This window comes from Nymphalis io, chromosome 18 (genome assembly GCF_905147045.1).
Source record: "Nymphalis io chromosome 18, ilAglIoxx1.1, whole genome shotgun sequence".
In the NCBI taxonomy this organism is placed as follows: domain Eukaryota; kingdom Metazoa; phylum Arthropoda; class Insecta; order Lepidoptera; family Nymphalidae; genus Nymphalis; species Nymphalis io.
In genome coordinates, this window is record NC_065905.1 from 2,184,199 (window position 1) to 2,202,805 (window position 18,607).

The 18,607-nt window shown below is 35.9% G+C and overlaps 1 protein-coding gene across 2 annotated transcripts in view; it reads left to right on the forward strand.

Annotated features, from left to right (window-relative positions):
* LOC126775576 (clavesin-1-like) overlaps nucleotides 1-16,458 on the forward strand; it is a 28,917-nt gene extending 12,459 nt beyond the window's left edge. For both annotated transcript variants that reach the window (XM_050497616.1, XM_050497615.1), the window contains exons 2-7: nucleotides 7,299-7,434; nucleotides 11,732-11,885; nucleotides 13,071-13,229; nucleotides 13,931-14,024; nucleotides 14,859-15,075; nucleotides 16,302-16,458. In XM_050497616.1, coding sequence (XP_050353573.1) covers nucleotides 7,302-7,434; nucleotides 11,732-11,885; nucleotides 13,071-13,229; nucleotides 13,931-14,024; nucleotides 14,859-15,075; nucleotides 16,302-16,453 — 909 coding nt within the window. In that variant the 5' untranslated portion in view covers nucleotides 7,299-7,301 and the 3' untranslated portion in view covers nucleotides 16,454-16,458. The remainder of the gene's footprint in view (nucleotides 1-7,298; nucleotides 7,435-11,731; nucleotides 11,886-13,070; nucleotides 13,230-13,930; nucleotides 14,025-14,858; nucleotides 15,076-16,301) is intronic.
* The last annotated feature ends 2,149 nt before the right edge of the window (nucleotides 16,459-18,607 follow it).

An 18,607-nucleotide genomic window follows, 5' to 3' on the forward strand; every position in this document is an offset into this window, starting at 1 on the left:
AAGTATTCTGAACCAACAGCTTCACGTGTTATCTGAGGCACAGGAGCAAAAACAAATTACTTAACTTACTGCTTACTAACTTCGAACCGCTACCGAGAATTTCGATTTAATAAACACAACATTTAACATAGAACAACTATGTAAAACTTATATCGGTCATAAAAAAAATATAATTGCTTAGTTTCCCATTTAAAATAAAAAAAATCGTGTCACTATACTTAAAAGTGAATTTTAACTAATATAACGTCTTATTACGCTTATTTATTTATTTATTTATTTGGATCTCCAACAGTTGTACATAACACACATTCAAATCACTTTTTACATTATCTTAAAACTAACTATGCACAACCAATTACAGGAGAACACACACACCATTCACAAACACAATTACAAAATATACAAATCAAAAATAGAATAAAAACAGAAAATAAACATATTTAAATAAAGAACAAAAAAACAAAAACAGAAACAAAAGGTAGTAACTAATTCAATTTTTAAACAAATTAACAGTTTATAGGTTTTTATTTATTGATGATAGTAATAAAAATATTGAGTTGAAAAGCGAAGTCTTGTGCACTTTATTATTTATAATAATGGTCACCGGGCCTATTGCGTATTTGTTTACTTCGTATTAGCAACGATCACTACAGGCCTTAGCGCCGAACCGGTTTTGCATTAAGCGAAGTCCGATCAACAATAATGCGATTTGTTTACGTTGACGATGGACGATACCAATGAAATATTAAATAATAATGACTGAGAAATTAAGTTTATCGGATAGAAGTATGAATGGAGAAAATATGGTGGATACAAACATCGCGGAACAAGTACATTTATTAGAGTGACTGGAAGAATGTGAGCCAATTAGAGCGAGTAAGCGCGATAGGGAAGAGAGTAAGGATAACGAAGAAGGATGTGTGGGGATGAGTGGATGGAATGAGGGATGAGAAGATGGAAGTATATATCTCATGTGAAGATAAATTGCCTAAACAATTGGATTTAGCGTACACTAAAAATTCTTAAAATCACAGAAATCAATAAAATAAAATACTTATGTTCCAACAAGATTAAAGTAGAATGTGAAACTGAGAAATGTATGTTAAAATTAATTTACTGTCAGGAACTAAAAGAAATCGGCTTCCTTTCAGTTATAAAAAAAAAACACTTGGTCAATCTTGTTTCAATTTTTTAGGGTTTAACAACCTTGAGGCGGCATACGGAGCGGACGTCTCGTTACTGTTTTATTTTAAATAAAATATCGAAGAAAAATTGTACTCAATGTCTTCTTTATAAGTTCCATAATCCAACGACTGCTTATTGTGCTGTGTATTTTGGTGAGACTTCCGACATTAACTGCGTTACCCCTGATGAACCAAGGTACGAAAATTTGCTTTATACCCATACGCATAAGCCACTAAACAACAAGGCATCGCGCTCGATATTTATATATTCAATGTAAAAAGGCGTATAATAATAATGAGTGTTGTCCGATCGCCACCTTCGTCATCTATTATTACATTACATATCATGAAGGCAAAAGGCAAAGGAACTCGATGGCTATAGCAAGCGGCCTTGATAGGACTGGAGGATCGCAACCGGACTTAAGAAAATTTAGCGAAAATTTTATTGACTCCGAATCGCAGAACCAATTTATTTTTCGCCATAAGAGAAAGCATCCGGACAACGATCTTGCCGTGAAATTTAATATATTTCAAGAAAGCATTAAGACCATTTTAACGAATATTGCCGAATCACAAACTGAAAACATGAATAGAATATCTCAAGACGTGTTATCCATAAAAGAAGAAATCAGTCTGATTAAGGCTACAACAAATAACTTATCTACAGAAGAGAACCAACTTAAATTACAGCTAGCTGATATTTCAGACTTGACGAACAATGTAAATATGACAATCATTATTACATATAAATAAATACTCGCTTTTTTTTTATATGCCCCGGGTTGGCAAATGACTCTACTCCACCTGATGGTAAGTGGAGTCCAAACGCGACGACGGCCAGTACAGTCGGGAAGAATGTTCTGTACTAGCCGTCCCCGCCTTGCCGGCCCACAAGATGCCTCTTCACGCCTCGTTTGAAGGAACCCGGGTTGTAAGAGGAGGGGAACACGTGAGCTGGTAAGGAATTCCATTTTTTGGTAGTGCGACAAAGAAAGGAGTTGCCAAATTTCTTTGTGCGCGATGGAATTGATGTCACAGTTAGGCGGTGACATCGAGAACCAGCTCGCGTGGACTAAAGAAGGAAGGGGGAAGCAGGAATTAGAGAGAATAATTCCTCAGAGCACTCGCCGTGATACAGACGATAGAAAGCGCTCAGTGCTGCTATCTCGCGACGCAATTGTAAAGGTTCAAGGGTGTTTGTGACCTTTACGTCGCCAATAATGCGTACTGCACGTCACTGCAACCGGTCCAAGGCCTCCATTAGGTACTTAGCGGAGCCATCCCAAAGGTGCGAGCAATATTCAACGCAAGACCGTACCTGTGTTTTGTATAACAGGCACAGTTGTTGTGGCGTGAAAAAACGCCGCACCTTGTTCAGAACTCCGAGTTTTCGTGAAGCTGTTTTTATAATAGCCTCGATGTAATCCCTTGGACTAAGGTCGCAGCGAACGTCCATCCCCAGCATGGCGATTTTGCTTTGTATCATCAGCGGTGTGCTACAGAGGGAGGGATGAGGGTAAAATGGAGACTTTTTCGCTGTGAGAGCGCACACCTGTGTTTTGTTGGCATTAAACTCAACAAGATTAGCAGAACCCCATTTGGCGATGAGCTCTAATGTCCTATCGAGTTCAATAACAAGATTCTCCCGCCTCTCCTCAGTTTCCGCCCGCCCAGCCACTGCGCGTCCGTGGTATCCACCATGCACTGTACTATCATCTGCATAGCAATGTATGTTCCCAAGAGAGAGCATATCATTGATATGCAAAAGAAAGAGTGTGGGAGATAGCACAGATCCCTAGGGGACGCCAGCATTCACTACATAGAATTGTGAAGCGCAACCATCTACTAAAACACGAAGGCTACGCTTGTGTAGGAAGCTGGCAATCCAGGTGCATAGCTGAGCAGGTAGACCATATGCCGCTAGCTTGGAGAGAAGACTTCTGTGCCAGACCCTGTCGAAAGCCTTGGAGATATCGAGGCTGACAGCCAACGATTCTCCATGCTTGTCGATAGCTTCACCCCAGAGGTGCGTTACGTACGCTAGAAGATCACCTGTGGACCGTTTTGGTCGAAACCCGTACTGACGATCATTAATTAGACAGTGATCTTCTAGGTAATGGATCAGTTGGTTGTTTAAAATCCGTTCCATCACCTTACAAAGTACTGAGGTGATAGCTATTGGCCGATAATTTGCCGGGTCAGACCGATCCCCTTTTTCGGGAACCGCTTGCACATTAGCTCTTCTCCAAGCCTCCGGCACACATCCCGAAGAGAGAGAAAGTTGGAACAGGCGCGTTAACACAGGAGACAGCTCCGCCGCGCACTTCTTCAGCACAATGGCTGGTATTCCATCTTGACCGCTAGCTTTCCGTATATCGAGTGATTGCAGCTCCGCACGCACATCACGTTGCCTGATTTTGAGGTCAGGCATCGTGTGGCCACATGAAGGTATTGTTGGTGGCTGCGCACTACAATCATCGATCACAGAGTTGTCGGCAAAGAGTTTAGCCAGGAGGTCGGCTTTCTCCTGCGGACTGTGAGCTAGCGATCCGTCCGGATTTCTGAGCGGTGGCAGCGAAGGTTGGCAGAAATTGTTTTGCACAGACTTGGTCAGACGCCAGAAGCTACGGGAGCCCCTAGGATGCGAAATAAGGTCATGACCAATCTGTACAATGCGCTGTGCATCCGCTCTCGTGTATGCCTTCCTACAGGACTTGGAATTTTTATTGTAGTTTGCTTTCAGTGAGTCAATGTTAGATGCCCCGCTAATGCAGCCGTTGATCCACGCGCGATATGCCACCTGCTTAGATGATACAGCGTCGGCACATTCACGAGTGAACCAACGGTTACGCGTACCCCTATTGATATTGATCTGAGCTAGGAATGTAGTATTCTATTCCTAACATGATCTCATCAGCAACAGCAGCGGCACTAACTGTCGGGTCATTCCCACTGAAGCAACGTTCCTTTCAAGGGACTGACGCATAGTAATCGCGCATACCGTCCCAATCTGCTGACTTATAGTGCCAAACGCGACGTTTGCATACCGCTGATGGCGGCAGCTTGGCCTGTGGCACTTTGGTAGATATAAGGCCGTGATCCGAAGGACCAAGTGGAGCTTGAACCACAACCTGATATTCCACCGGGTGAGAAGTCAGCAGAAGATCCAGTAGAGAAGGCGCTTGCCCATCAATGTCTGGGATCCTGGTGGGCTGATCAACCAGTTGGGTCAAGTCGTGTGTGAGAGCAAAAGCGTGAGCAGTTCTTCCAGCACGGTCAGTTTTGAGGGATTTCAACCATGATTCATGGTGAGCATTAAAATCCCCCAAAAACACCAATTCCGCGTTAGGAAACTGCTCTTGCGTAGCATCTGCCTCCCGACTAAAATGGTCGAATAATCGGCTTGTCTCCAAGTCACCATTGTGGGATCTGTAGAGGCACACGTAGACTCGACTCTGACGAACCAGTTCCACACGTACCACCAACATGGAGAAGGAGGGGTCCTCCAAGCAGCGCAATCGGTGACAACAAACATCCGCCCTGACGAACAAGCATACTCCGGCTTTCGCTTTAAAAGATTCTTCAAGCATGTAGCCGGGATAGTTAAGGTAGCTGGTGTCGGCAGGGCGGAGTATTTGCGTCTCCGTGAGAAACAACATTGCTGGCCGTGCTATCTCGAGATGGTGGTGGACAGCGTTGAGGTTAGCGTTAGCGGACATTGGTGCCGTCTATCGACCTCCAAAAAACAGCAATAGTAGTCACTATTGCTGTTTCTTAAAAAATACTCACAACAGTTATTGCAGAGGAAACGAGCAATTGTATTCGGGGATTTCAATTACGACCTATTAGTATCAGACTCCTTCACAACCAAATATCCAATAGTGCTGTAAATAACTATAGAAAAATGATCTTAGAAAATGGTTATACGATTTTAAATAATATAAATTCACAATTCTGTACTAGATATTCACTGACTAAATAATCTATTCGTGATCACTTTTCCACAAGCCAAAAAAAACATAAGTCTCAACTGTCTGTAGTTGATCCACCGTTCGCCGATCACAGACAACTTTATTTAGAAATAGGGAAATATACACCTGAAGTCAAGAATAAAATACGTTATCAGGCTATAAACTATACGACTTCATACAACTCAGTAGAAAAGTCCATAGAAAACATTAAGGGCCCTATACATGTGAACCTAGAAAGTTCTATAAAGATCGCTATACAAGCCAATAAAATTAGCAAAACCAAAATACAAAACCCACCAAGATCTAATTGGATAAATAAAGAGATTGAAATAATCTCTATAAGGAGGAAAAACAAAAAATGGGCTATTTACAAAGTGAACCTAGATAATGATTATGTTATCATCATGATATCAGATGATATGCATCTCAGTTCTACCGGTACTTTCAAAAGTATATGAGAAAATCTTATACAATCGGCTTTCTACATACCTAGAAAGTATAAATTTCCTGTCTAATAGTCAATTTGGTTTTCGTACCAAGCGCAGTATTCTGGCGGCCACTATAAATCTAGTAACAAATTTAAGAAATAATGTCGTTAATAAGCAAATAGGATTGGGCATCTTTATCGATTTGAAAAAGGCATTAGACACTATAAGCCATATCTTACTTCTTCAGAAGTTATATGATATAGGAATCAGACAAACTGCTTATATATATATATATATTTCGTTCTTATCTTTCAAACAGAGGTCAAATAGTTCAAATTGGCGAAACTAAGTGTAACCATGAGACTTTAACGTTTGGTGGTCCTCAAGGATCAATTCTTGACCCATTACTATTTCTTATTTTCATAAATGATATCGATAACTTAAATTTAAAGGGTAATTTAACACTGTATGCTGATGACACCAGCTTGTTTTACTTTGGCACCAAAATTGATTCTATAATTAATCAAGCACAACAGCATTTGGACTGTCTACATCTATGGTTTCAGAAAAACTTACTCACCATTAACATAACAAAAACAAATTATATAATATTTAGCTCCAAAAATAAAAATAAAACGATAACCAACAGCCTTTATGCATCAAAAATAAACCATTGACGAGAGTTCATTCAGAAAAGTATTTGAGATTACATATAGATAACCGCCTTTCATGGGACATACATATAAATAAATTATGTTCAAAAATATCCAACTTAATAGCTAGACTTCAAGGTACTATTCGATGTTTTCCGAAATCTGTACGATATCTTATATATAATTCAATGGTAAAACCTCAAATTGAATATTTGATTAAGTACTAACTTAAAAAAAAAAAAACAAAACAAAATCATAAATCTACTTTTTCACTATAATTATCTATCTCCTACTGAAAAAGTGTATAACGAAACAGGTTCGATGACAGTGTCCCAAATATATGAATATAACACGTGTCTATTAGTGCTAAGGATTTAGAACAAAAATATAAAAACAAAACTATCGTTCACAAAAATCGGACAAACACAGAAACGGTTAACTAAACGGATGAATAAAATATGTCTCATACGACCAAGAACCAACTACGGTAAAAAAAGTATATTGTATGAAGAAGCATGGTTGTACGACGAACTTCTTTCTTTTTTTTTGTATAAAGTCTTTAACTTTATACAAAAAAAAACCCTAAAACAGCACATCTTAAAACAGTTCTCTAGGCCCTAAAGTATTTGCATTTGATATAAAATCGTTTTAAAAGTTTCATTTAATATTATCAACGACTAATTTTCTACATTTTTATTTGATTATTGTATTTTCTTACAAAATTTTAATGTGTAAATTAGCTAAAGAAAATAATATCAATTGCTATCCAATTGCTATAACACAAACGATACGTAATATTGCATCTTGCTATTGTCATACGATATTTTAAGAGGAGAGTAATTTGTTGTTCTTTATTTTTGTGTACCGCCCGTATGTTGTATATATAATATTTAAGTACGTTAACCTTGTTTTCTCAAATATTTAAAGTGTATTTTGAGAAATAAATTCTTAAACCATTTAGCTTCAGTTTCGGCTGAGGATTGTGGAGATAGCCGATAATCAGCTTCGGCTTTGGCCAAAAATTGACCTTTGGTCGAACACTAATTATCTATTCATTTGCAGACGATGTCGGGCCAAGTTCAACCATTTCCAGTGGAGAAGGAATACGAGAAGAATCCTGACATTTCTCGAGAAGACATCAAGAAGTTGCGAGAATGGCTGAAGACGCAGCCACATTTACCAGAAGAATACATAACAGGTAAACTATTCTACCATAACTTATTGAAGTCCTTCTGACCGAATATCCATAGCGATGACAATTTCAAGAACTAGAGTTGTGCGTAGGAGATATTACATTTATATAACGAGAGGAAATTGCATCTTGAGATCTTCGTGTACGTTACCATCATACACTACTCATATTCTTGATAAAACATTTGGAAAAATATTGAAAAGTTTTGGTAGAAATGTTTATATATTTTTTTAAAAATTTAGTAAGCAGTAGGGATATTCTGTGCGACAAACTCGAGACTCATCGCGGAAATTGGTCGTGAAATGTCAGAAAGTGATGCGACATAATATTTCAAGAATACAAGCATCAAAATAGTATATCACCATAAATCATTTTTCAACATTTCACGGGTGAGTAATGAAGTGAGTTTTTACAGAACTGCAGTTATGTTTAATCAACATACAGTGCAACCTTAATATAACGTACTTTAATATAACGACTTCCTCGATTTAACAAATTCTTCGTAATCCCCTTGAATTGTCCATAAGCGTCAATGTAAAATATCCCTTTACATAACGAACATTTTTTGCGAACAACCTGTTTATAAGGAATTTTCAACTATCAAGAAAAAGTATATATACCTCTTAGTAACGAATTTTGTCAACCCAAAACCTTTGTATAAAGTTCCCACCAATGTATGTCTCCTAATCTAATAATTACGGAATGTTGAGGTGAATAAAACTGTTTTTTTTACCTCTTTATAACGAATTTTAACCTCAACATAACAAACCTCAGTTCAACGAATTACTTGATATAACGAATATTTAATTTTTCCTTTCCGACTGGACCGACGAGTCAGTAAAATTTTTAAAAGCATTTTGAAAACATATACACTATGGCAAACTATATACAGTATAATATATAAATTTGTGTTAACTATGCTGTTGATAGCCAGTTATTACGTTAACTAGTTTTTTTGTATATGTCATAATACTATTAAGAATTGATCGCAGTTATCAGTGTTTATGAATATTTATTTGAACCAAATAGAAAGATAGATGATATATATACCGTAACAGCCTGTGAATGTCCCACTGCTGGGCTAAAGGCCTCCGCACCTCTTTTTTTTTTTTTTTTGAGGAGAAGGTTTGGAGCTTATTCCACCACGCTGCTCCAATGCGGGTTGGTGGAATACACATGTGGCAGAATTTCAGTGAAATTAGACACATGCAGGTTTCCTCACGATGTTTTCCTTCACCGTCAAGCACGAGATGAATTATAATCACAAATTAAGCACATGAAAATTCAGTGGTGCTTGCCCGGGTTTGAACCCACGATCATCGGTTAAGATTCACGCGTTCTTACCACTAGGCCATCTCGGCTGATATATATATAAATATAAACAAATATATTTGATCAATCACCATGAAAGTAAAATGTGACAATCATTTACGTATTAAGTACTTTTGAAAGAGAATGGTTTTCTACTATTAAATTTGTTAAATCAAAACAAATAGATAAACATTTACTTTAAATAATGCTTCCAAGCCCTCGGATTAATACTTAATATCCAAAACTCGTGACCATCGTGACTCGTGTAACGTTAGTTTTATCCGTTTTTTGAAATCTAAAAGATTCCGCTTAAAACCAAGCTTCTCCTACCCACTTCAGATATTATAATACTAAACAGCTATATTTTGTATTGTCCCGTTTTTGTTTGAAGGTACAAGGGACATTACATCTTAGTAGTAGAAGGATCGTGGCGCATTGGCAATGTATGGAATGGTTAGTATTTCTTACATCGCCAATGTTTATTGACTGTTGTGATCACTTATTATCAAGTTACCTAATTAACAGTCCGCTTAAGTATTAAAAAAAAAAAAGAAATAATTGTGTTCTCGTATTCTCGTGAAGATGTAGAACAAACGAATTGTGAGTGCACCTGTGTTTGCGCATACACTTGTGCACTGTAACATGTCCTGTGCAGGCTAGTTGCTTTTAAGAATGGCCGCAGAGGCCGAAATTAGTCAGCAGGTCATCACCACTAGTGATACAATTAATGATGAACAAGAATGTATACTTGAGTCTTAGTTCTTGATTAATAATAATAATAATGACCTCCAGACCGATTTCCTCCTGACTGAGTCCTTGATTATTTATAAATCAAACGGACAAAGTAATGATTTAAAACCAAACTAGCAGAAATAACTATCACAGTTTATTAATTTAAAATGTCATACAAATTTAAATATATAAATTTAAAAAAATATTTTAAATTTATTAATTTAAAATGAAAACAAAAATGTCATACATACTTTATATTGCTAATTATAATATTAACAAATAATTGCGTCTTTTTTTTTTTTTTTTTATAGAATAGGAAGGCGGACGAGCATATGGGCCACCTGATGGTAAGTGGTCACCAACGCTCTTAGACATTGGCATTGTAAGAAATGTCAACCATCGCTTACATATCCAATGCGCCACCAACCTTGGGAACTAAGATTTTATGTCCCTTGTGCCTGTAATTACACTGGCTCACTCACCCTTCAAACCGGAACACAACAATATCAAGTATTGCTGTTTTGCGGTAGAATATCTGATGAGTGGGTGGTACCTACCCAGACGAGCTTGCACAAAGCCCTACCAAAAAGTCGTTGCTAGTAGCTAGATAATAATGCTTTTAAGTCCTAGGATCGAATATCTGTTATGTTTAATATAAGATAATTGGGGTTTTATATTATTCAATTCTCAGTAGCAAACCGGAGTTTGAAATTTTTCAGTGAACCATCTCGCTAAGAATATGAGTACATGTAATGCCGTTGTTTCGCTTGTGTCGTGTGAGATTTATGTCTCAAGGAACTGTGACAGTTAGGGATACACAGGTATTTACACATAATTGTGTACTATTTATTTCTTTATTATAATATCAACACCAACAAGAAGTACACTAATAAATAAAATTGAGTCCTTAAACATGACATTATACAAGTCAAGATACTTAAGACATTAACAATTAAATTATTATAAAATTATCCCATGATTGGTATAAAATAAATAAAATATAAATATCTGAGAACATTTAAAAGTTTTGAATACGATTAAAAGCAAACAAAAGTAAGAGGTACATTTACAAAGAAAAATAAGTTAAAAACAAAAAAAAAATATACATCATTATTAAAAAAATAAATAGATAATTTTTCACGAAACTGAATTAATTTGTCATTAAAAATATCAATTATAAGAGCTTCGATTGTATCTTTTTTATTGTTAATTATGACTATAATATGTCATATTGGCTCCGTTGACAATGGCTATCAACAAACCTAAACTATAATACATAGGGATTTGAAATTCGAATGAGACTATGAGTTATGCACCCCTGCATTGCTATTAAGAATTTTGTGTTAGTTTGATATGAATATTTACGAAGAGGCGCTTAACCTTGAACTTTTGACGAGCCGTTTGGCGTGGTTTGTAGGTACCTGCCTTTCACGCCGAAGGTTGTGGGTTCGATTCCCACCCAGGACAGACATTTGTGTGCATGAACATGTCTGTTTGTCCTGAGTCTGGGTGTAATTATCTATATAAGTATGTATTTACAAAAAGAAAAGTAGTATATGTAGTATATCAGTTGTCTGGTTTCCATGGCACAAGCTCTGCTTAATTTGGGATTAGATGGCCGTGTGTGAATAAAGTCCCAAGATATTATTATTATTATTAACTTTATAATCGATCCGTTTGAAGTGTCATTCTTTTAAGCATACCAAGAAAAAAAAATACTGTCGTATATTATATAGGTTTAGTAAATACACGAGAAATATAATATATGAAACGAGATGAAAATAATTTTAATTATGTTGTACGTTGACTTGAGTGACGCTAGCGACGCGGAAATTCTGAACGTTGTCAGTTGTCATATTAAATCTGAAAGATAACGAAAATAATACCTCAAAATGCCTTAAATTGTATACATGTAATTAATTAAAAAAACACATTATATAATCCAGAGACATTTTATAGTTATGTATTTATTTTTACGTTATATTTTATGGCTCAATCTTATGCACACGTACACTAAAATATAAACAATAAAATATGGATGAGGAAGTGAATGGACTGAAACCGAAATAAACGTGTATGTACTAGCTCGCCGGGGCTAGTTGGGTTCTCTGTATCCCGGGAACCCAAATAGGATTGAACCCAACCCAATAGGTCGGGGCGTCACGCTAGAATGCGGAAGCGATCCCGTTACGTTATGACCTTACATATTTTCTAATAATAAGCGAGTTTTTCTAACAATTACAATTTTTTTGACTTTCAGATTTGGATCTTGTACTGATTTTCTTCTGTTGCGAGAAAAGTGCTGAGGTATCTAAGCAAGTTCTCGATCTCCACTTCACGCTCCGTACTCTCCTCACCGTTTGGTTCAAGGACCGAGAAGTGGATAAGAAAATCATCAATGCTATGAATACTATGTGAGCTATTTCTTAAACAAGTCATTTTCGGGGTATACGAAAAGCCTTGGCTTATTTATTTGGCTAGATATATAGTACATTATTTATAAATTAGCTTTTAAATTATGAATACATTAACATTACAAATTTCACTAACAAAATAAAAAAAGCTTGTTCCTAATATTCACAAGCAAACCTTTAAGTGGAACATACAATATACGTACATATTTTCTTTTTATATATAATTTACCTATAAGACTATGTTAATATTGTATGCAAGGTTGGCTTCCTATTAAATAAATAAATAAACAAATAGGGACCTACAATTGATTAAAGTGAATCGTAGTCCCGGATTTATGCTTAATATAATTATTTATTTTCTTAATGTTTTAGTATATGAACTTATGAACATTTGACAGGAATCATTATTTGTGAGGTTTATTGTTAATGATTGATACAATTTGGCATTCAATTTAAGTTTATTTCCAACAAAACAAAGGTTTCGATACATCCTAGTCGAACCACTTCCCTCCTGTATATTATTTCAATTTTTTAAATGTGTACGGAATATATATTTCATCGAAATTTAAAGTTAATTGCATTAAACAATACTGTTAAATAATACAAAAATATAATTAATGTAAAAAGGTATCTCTCCAGTGGGATATATCTTATTATCAAATGACCGAATAAATTTCAGTCAGGAGCAACAGTTTTACGTGCACTCCAAGGCACGTGTAGACACTGCCAACATCCAAACTCTGGACTGCTACATAAAAACAGACAGCTGTCATAAAGAGTTGTCACATTCATGCCTTACCCTGAATTTCAACATAAAACCTTGAGAACTACAGCCTTATATGCTATCCAATCGACCAATCACGCAGTTACCTAATAATAATTATAGCATCTGATCTTGAACAAAGGCCGCTTAAATCGAGGCAAGAACCAAGGAATTTTCATGTTCTTCATTTGCATTTATTTTATTTGTGTGTATTTTATTTATTTTTTGTAATTTTTTATATGAGTCCTGTTACTTGAATAATGTCAGATGATATTCTGCTGTATGTATATCCGCTAACCAGAACTGGAGTAACTTGGTGGAATAAGCATCAAACATTAATCTTAAAAGGAGAAAGGCTTCCATTGCGCAGCAATGTTGTTTCACGGGCATTTACTTTACATATCTCACTTTATTTGTTCCAGCCTGGTAACACCTCTCCCAACGCCTACAGTCAACGGTTACAAAGTTATTTACAGTCGCCTGATAGACGCGGACCCTAAGCGTTATATGTTTGGTGACATCATCCGCGCGTTCATGATGATCTTCGATCTTTTGCAGTACGAAGAAGGAACATGGCCGGGGTAATATACTAGAATCGATTTAAATCTTATTTTTTATTTTATTTGAAATTGTTTCAGGTGGTCAACCCTGTCCATAGACACTGTATGAAATATTAACCGTCCCTTATATTAAAGTATTAGCTTGTTAATGTCCCACTGCTGGGCTAAGGCTTCCACTCCCTTTTGAGGAGAAAGTTTGAAGCTTATTCCACGCTGCATGCAGGTTGGTAGAATACACATGTGGCAGAATTTCAATGAAATTAGACATATACAGGTTTCCTCACGACGTTTTCCTTCACCGTCATGTAAAAGATGAATTATAAACACAAATTTAAGCACATGAAAATTCAGTGGTGCTTGCCTCGATTTAAGCGGGTTTGAACCCACGATCATCGGTTAAGATTCACGCGTTCTAACCACTAGGCTATCTCGGCTACTACGTCCTTTATATAGTCAATGCAAAAACTAAGATGTTATGTCTCTTGTGCTGTAGTTCCACTGACTCACTGTTCAAACCGGAACACAACAATACTTGGTAGCGTTGTTAACAGACGATCAGGTGTTGGCAATGAGCGATAAATATTAACATTGCTAATTTCCATGGGCAGGAGGTAGATTTCGGTGCCCAATATTACAAGTACGTCTTAAAGATTTTTCGTCTGAAGCTATTTTCTCCAGCTTACTTTAAATATTCTGTTGAAAAGCATTTTCTTTTCTTTCAGTTTCGTTTTGTTAATAGACATGGATCTTAGCAGCGTGGGACACTTAGCCAGGATAGATTTATCGTTATTGAAACAAGTTCTGTTCTTCCATCAGGCAAGTATATAGTGGTAAAAAAAAAACAAACTAAGAACTAATACGTAAGAAATTTTGACCATTTCTTACATCGTCAATGCGCAACCACCTAAGTGGTTTGGAGGTAGAATATGTGATGAGTTGGTACCCAGATGGGCTTGCACAAATTGCTGCCACCAAATATAATTTAAAGTAGTGTATTAAAATATTGTTTCGCCTTTAAATTTCAAATTCGAATTTTTGGATGGGAAATAAAACGGGTGTTTTATAATTAAGATATTTATTGCACGATTACTCCAAGTTACAATTGTTTTTTTTTTATTTCAGCCTTTAACAAGTCTAAGTTTTTTTGCTATAATTTATAATAAATATTCCTTATTCATTGAGAATGTGTTATGTTTGATGTCTTGTAAATCTTTGTCAGTCAATGACCGCGGTGGCCATTTTCAAGTGCGCAGAACATATTATATTTGACAGGTGTGTGCGCAGACAGAAGTGAATTCTTTTTTCCCTAACTCTCATAATCCGATGGGACCGCAAATCTGACACGATCAGAAAGAGTTTAGACTTAAAGTAAGTTTCCGAGGCGTGTGAGTACACTCTTCCAGAATTTCAAATTCCTGGGAATTTCTCGAAAAATAATCCAATTAAGTATTTCATATGGGCCTGACCCGGGTTTTAAACATCAAATTTGGGGTCAGCGGCCTAATAAGCTAATATAAAATAACCTAATAGATATATAAATATTTACTAATAATAAGCTAAACAGTATTGTAATAAATGAAGACCGTAAAGTTAGAAATATAACTGAAGTAAATAATATCATCGATAATGTTGAAGTTTCGAATATTTCAGGAATGTATGTTAGTTAAGTTGAAAGAATTGCATTTCTTAAACGCACCGTACTTCATGGATAAGGTGATGACGATGCTAAAGCCGTTCATGAAGAACAGTTTAATGAACATCATCAAAGTACACGAAAGAGGTTCCGACTCCCTCTACCAATATGTGCCGAAAGATTCTTTCCCGAAAGAGTCAGGAGGAAAGTATAAAGACAACATAACTTTAAGAGGTAAGTTGGCATTATTTTGTATTGAGTTACTAGTTATTGCTCGCCATGTGATACGACTTACTCGCTACCGTTGATAGTACTATTTCAGAAACCTGTCAAACCTAAAGCGTATGCACCGAGAACAACAAACGAAAATGCGCAAACGCATAGGAAACGAAACAAACACGATCATTATTTTTATGACAAAGATTTATCATGCAAAAGAAATAATCTTCAGAAAGATATACATACATAGAAAAGTTTTTTTTTATTCGTCTGGGTGGGATAAGATATAAACGTGTAAAATATTATTAGGTTTCGGTTTCTATTAATCCCATGGTTGGTTATTGGACTCATTGAAGATTTAATGGCTTTCTTAATTGGGTACACTTTCTCGTCAACAGTTTGTACGTTTTGTATTGCTAGCGTTCACGGGAAAGGGTGCACCGTCACATGGGTGGGTGGATTGGCTAATCGGCAACCTAACGATAAGTGGTTACCACCTAGATATTGATACTGTAAGATATATACTATTAAAAATTCCTTACATTGAAAATACTCTATCAACATGAATATTTAAAGTAATCTTGTGACATAATATGTAATCTTCACTCATACTTCAAAACGGTACACAACGACACTAGATAGCGCTGTTGAGCGATTGCATAAATTATGAGTGGGTGGTATCTACGCAGAGCATAAACCCTAAGTAAACCATTTGCTCGTGTGCTTTTTGAAAATCGAATAAATTAAAGAAAAACAGACAGTCATAGGGACTGCCGATAGAAGTGAAAACTTGAAACTGTTAAATATATTTGTCTAATTTCCACATTTTTTGGCACTCCAAGTAATAATTTTTTCCTTTTATTATTTAGCTTTTTATTTATCAAAATATATAATATTATATACAATATACAAAATATTAATACAGCTTAATTTAAATCAATAATAGTTGAAATACACTTATATTATTTGTATATACTGTTAGTATTTACATAAATTTCCACAATACTTAAATTATTTGTACTTTCAACGATTTTATTATATCAGCATTAGCATGTCGGTGACGCGAAGCCACGATTCTATCCCCTACCAGCCAAACGCGCCTAAAGAAGTTTTCACTCCAAAAACTGAATTTGGCTAATTGCCTGTAATTTTGCATTTAAATATTACGTAAAAATATTGTAATTGAAGTATATAATTCTAAAATTATATCTTCTTGTATTATATTATCTATTATTTCCCAGATGAGATCATACGCCGTTTAGAAAATAACAAGCAATATTTCATGGAAGAAAATCGGAGGCGCGTGAACGAATCATTGCGTCCAAGCGGCAAGAAAACTATTGAAGATTTATTCGGCATACAGGGCAGCTTTAAAAAATTAGATATAGACTGAACATTTGAAGACATTCATAATTTATTAGTTGTAAAATAAATGGGTCTTTGTAATTGAAAATACATAATAAGAAGATTTTAGGTGTTCCCTGTAAATATTATATTATATTAGTAAGTGTAGCATATCCTTATATTATTTTATTCTTGTAAATATTCATTGTTTCGTTTATATTTATTTTTTTATCTTGGTTTGGACATAATAAAAAGGTTTGGCTTAAAAAAAAATAACATAACTCTTTTGCTTTTAATGTAACCTCTACTTAAATACAATTAAAATGAATATTTCTCTAACACTTCTAGAAAAAGATTATGTCAAGAGCAATAAAAAGGCTGATTTTATTCGTGTGTCCCTTACACGTCCCTTATAGTCCGGGAGGTAGCGTTGCATTTTAGGTAGTGTTTTAGGTAGCCGATAGTTTGCCATTATTTTCAATATATGTAAGAAAATGCCTAATAAGTGAACCATGCATTAGCTGACGCACCCGCTGTGGGAGGTTACGAATGTGGTTAATCAAATAAAATAAATAAGTAATTGAAAAGTATGCCGGCTAAAACTTTTTTCATGAATAGTTATCATCACACTTTGCTGGAGTCTTGTAAAATCATCAGCTGCGTCGTGGAAAGGGGGCATCGAGGGAGGGGATTGTCAGCGGCATATGCGTCAGCTGCTCGCATAAACTTGCATAAAAATATGTAAAATAAAGTCATACTACGCCGGATGAAATTTAACTATGTCCTTGCTTATATATTTAAAAGTAAGAAAACAACGATCAGTTGCATGTGTAGAGGTGGAAAGCCTGTCAGCTGACGTAGTAAAGCTCAGAAAGCGAACCGACCGTCAGGGCAGACGGGACAGCTTATTAGTCATATAAGATGAACTATCGATGTCAACATCAGCCGGTTATTATGACTTGTATTTGCAACGTAACTTCCCGGACTATTTATGCTTTTGCTCTCTATAATGATCGGTAACATTCTATTCTATTTTCTATTATATTATTTCTTTCGTCTAGACAATTTATTCTGAAAAATATGGTAAATATAGTTACATAGAAAAATATGGTATATTTAAATACTGTAAAATATAATAATTAATAGAAAGCAGGCATTTGTTTCTTGTAATCTTCTCGTTTCAACTGCCTTAATCAAATAATTAAGTTGAACAAATGGCTAGAACTCGTTATATTAGAATATATTGTTGTGTAAAGTAACCATCTCAATTTAACGCTTATATCGGTTCGATAATTTTCGTCCTTTTCATTGCTTATATCAGTTTCGCCTATATGCAATGTATTTTCCTGTGATTGTGGTACAATTTATCTTTACAGGCATCTTCCACCGCTTGTGATAGGGAGGGGACAGTTTGATGGCAGTTGTTTTCGCATGATTGGATAATAAACATTCAAACAAACAAACTTTCACATTGGTTATTTTAATAGGATTAATAAAATTCCCACAAATTAAAAAAAAAATTTCGCCGTCATGTTCCAGCTTAATTTGGGTATGCTCTTAATATGCCTTTGCATGAACTCTAGTTTTAACTAAGCTTCAAAACAATGAAGCTACTCGAAACCTCTAATTATAATTGCTGTAAGATTCTTACCACGTAGCTCCAAAATCTCAAAACCAGAGATTCTAGCTGAAGTCGAAAAGTACTATGGCCATTTATACTCATCATGTGTACCTCCACCTCCTACCTGAGTCCCACAGTGCGGATGACCCACGAGCCAGACTAACACGCCACCTATCAGACGATCTTCCCGACATCGATTTGGGCGAGATTAGGATTGCTCTCGGGCAACTTGGAAACAACAAGGCTCCAGGAGATGACGGAATTACCTCAGAGCTTCTAAAAGCAGGAGGCACACCAGTTCTGAGAGAGCTGGCTAACATCTTTAATTCCGTCCTCCACAATGGTATAACACCGAAGACATGGAGCAGAAGTGTGGTGGTGCTGTTTTTCAAGAAGGGCGATAAAGCTCTTCTAAAAACTACCGCCCCATTTCACTTTTAAGCCATGTTTACAAATTTTTTTCGAGGGTAATTACGAATCGTCTTGCCCGAAAATTCGATGACTTCCAACCCGTGGAACAGGCTGGGTTTCGAAAAGGCTTCAGTACCGTAGACCACATACACACACTAAGGCAAATAATAC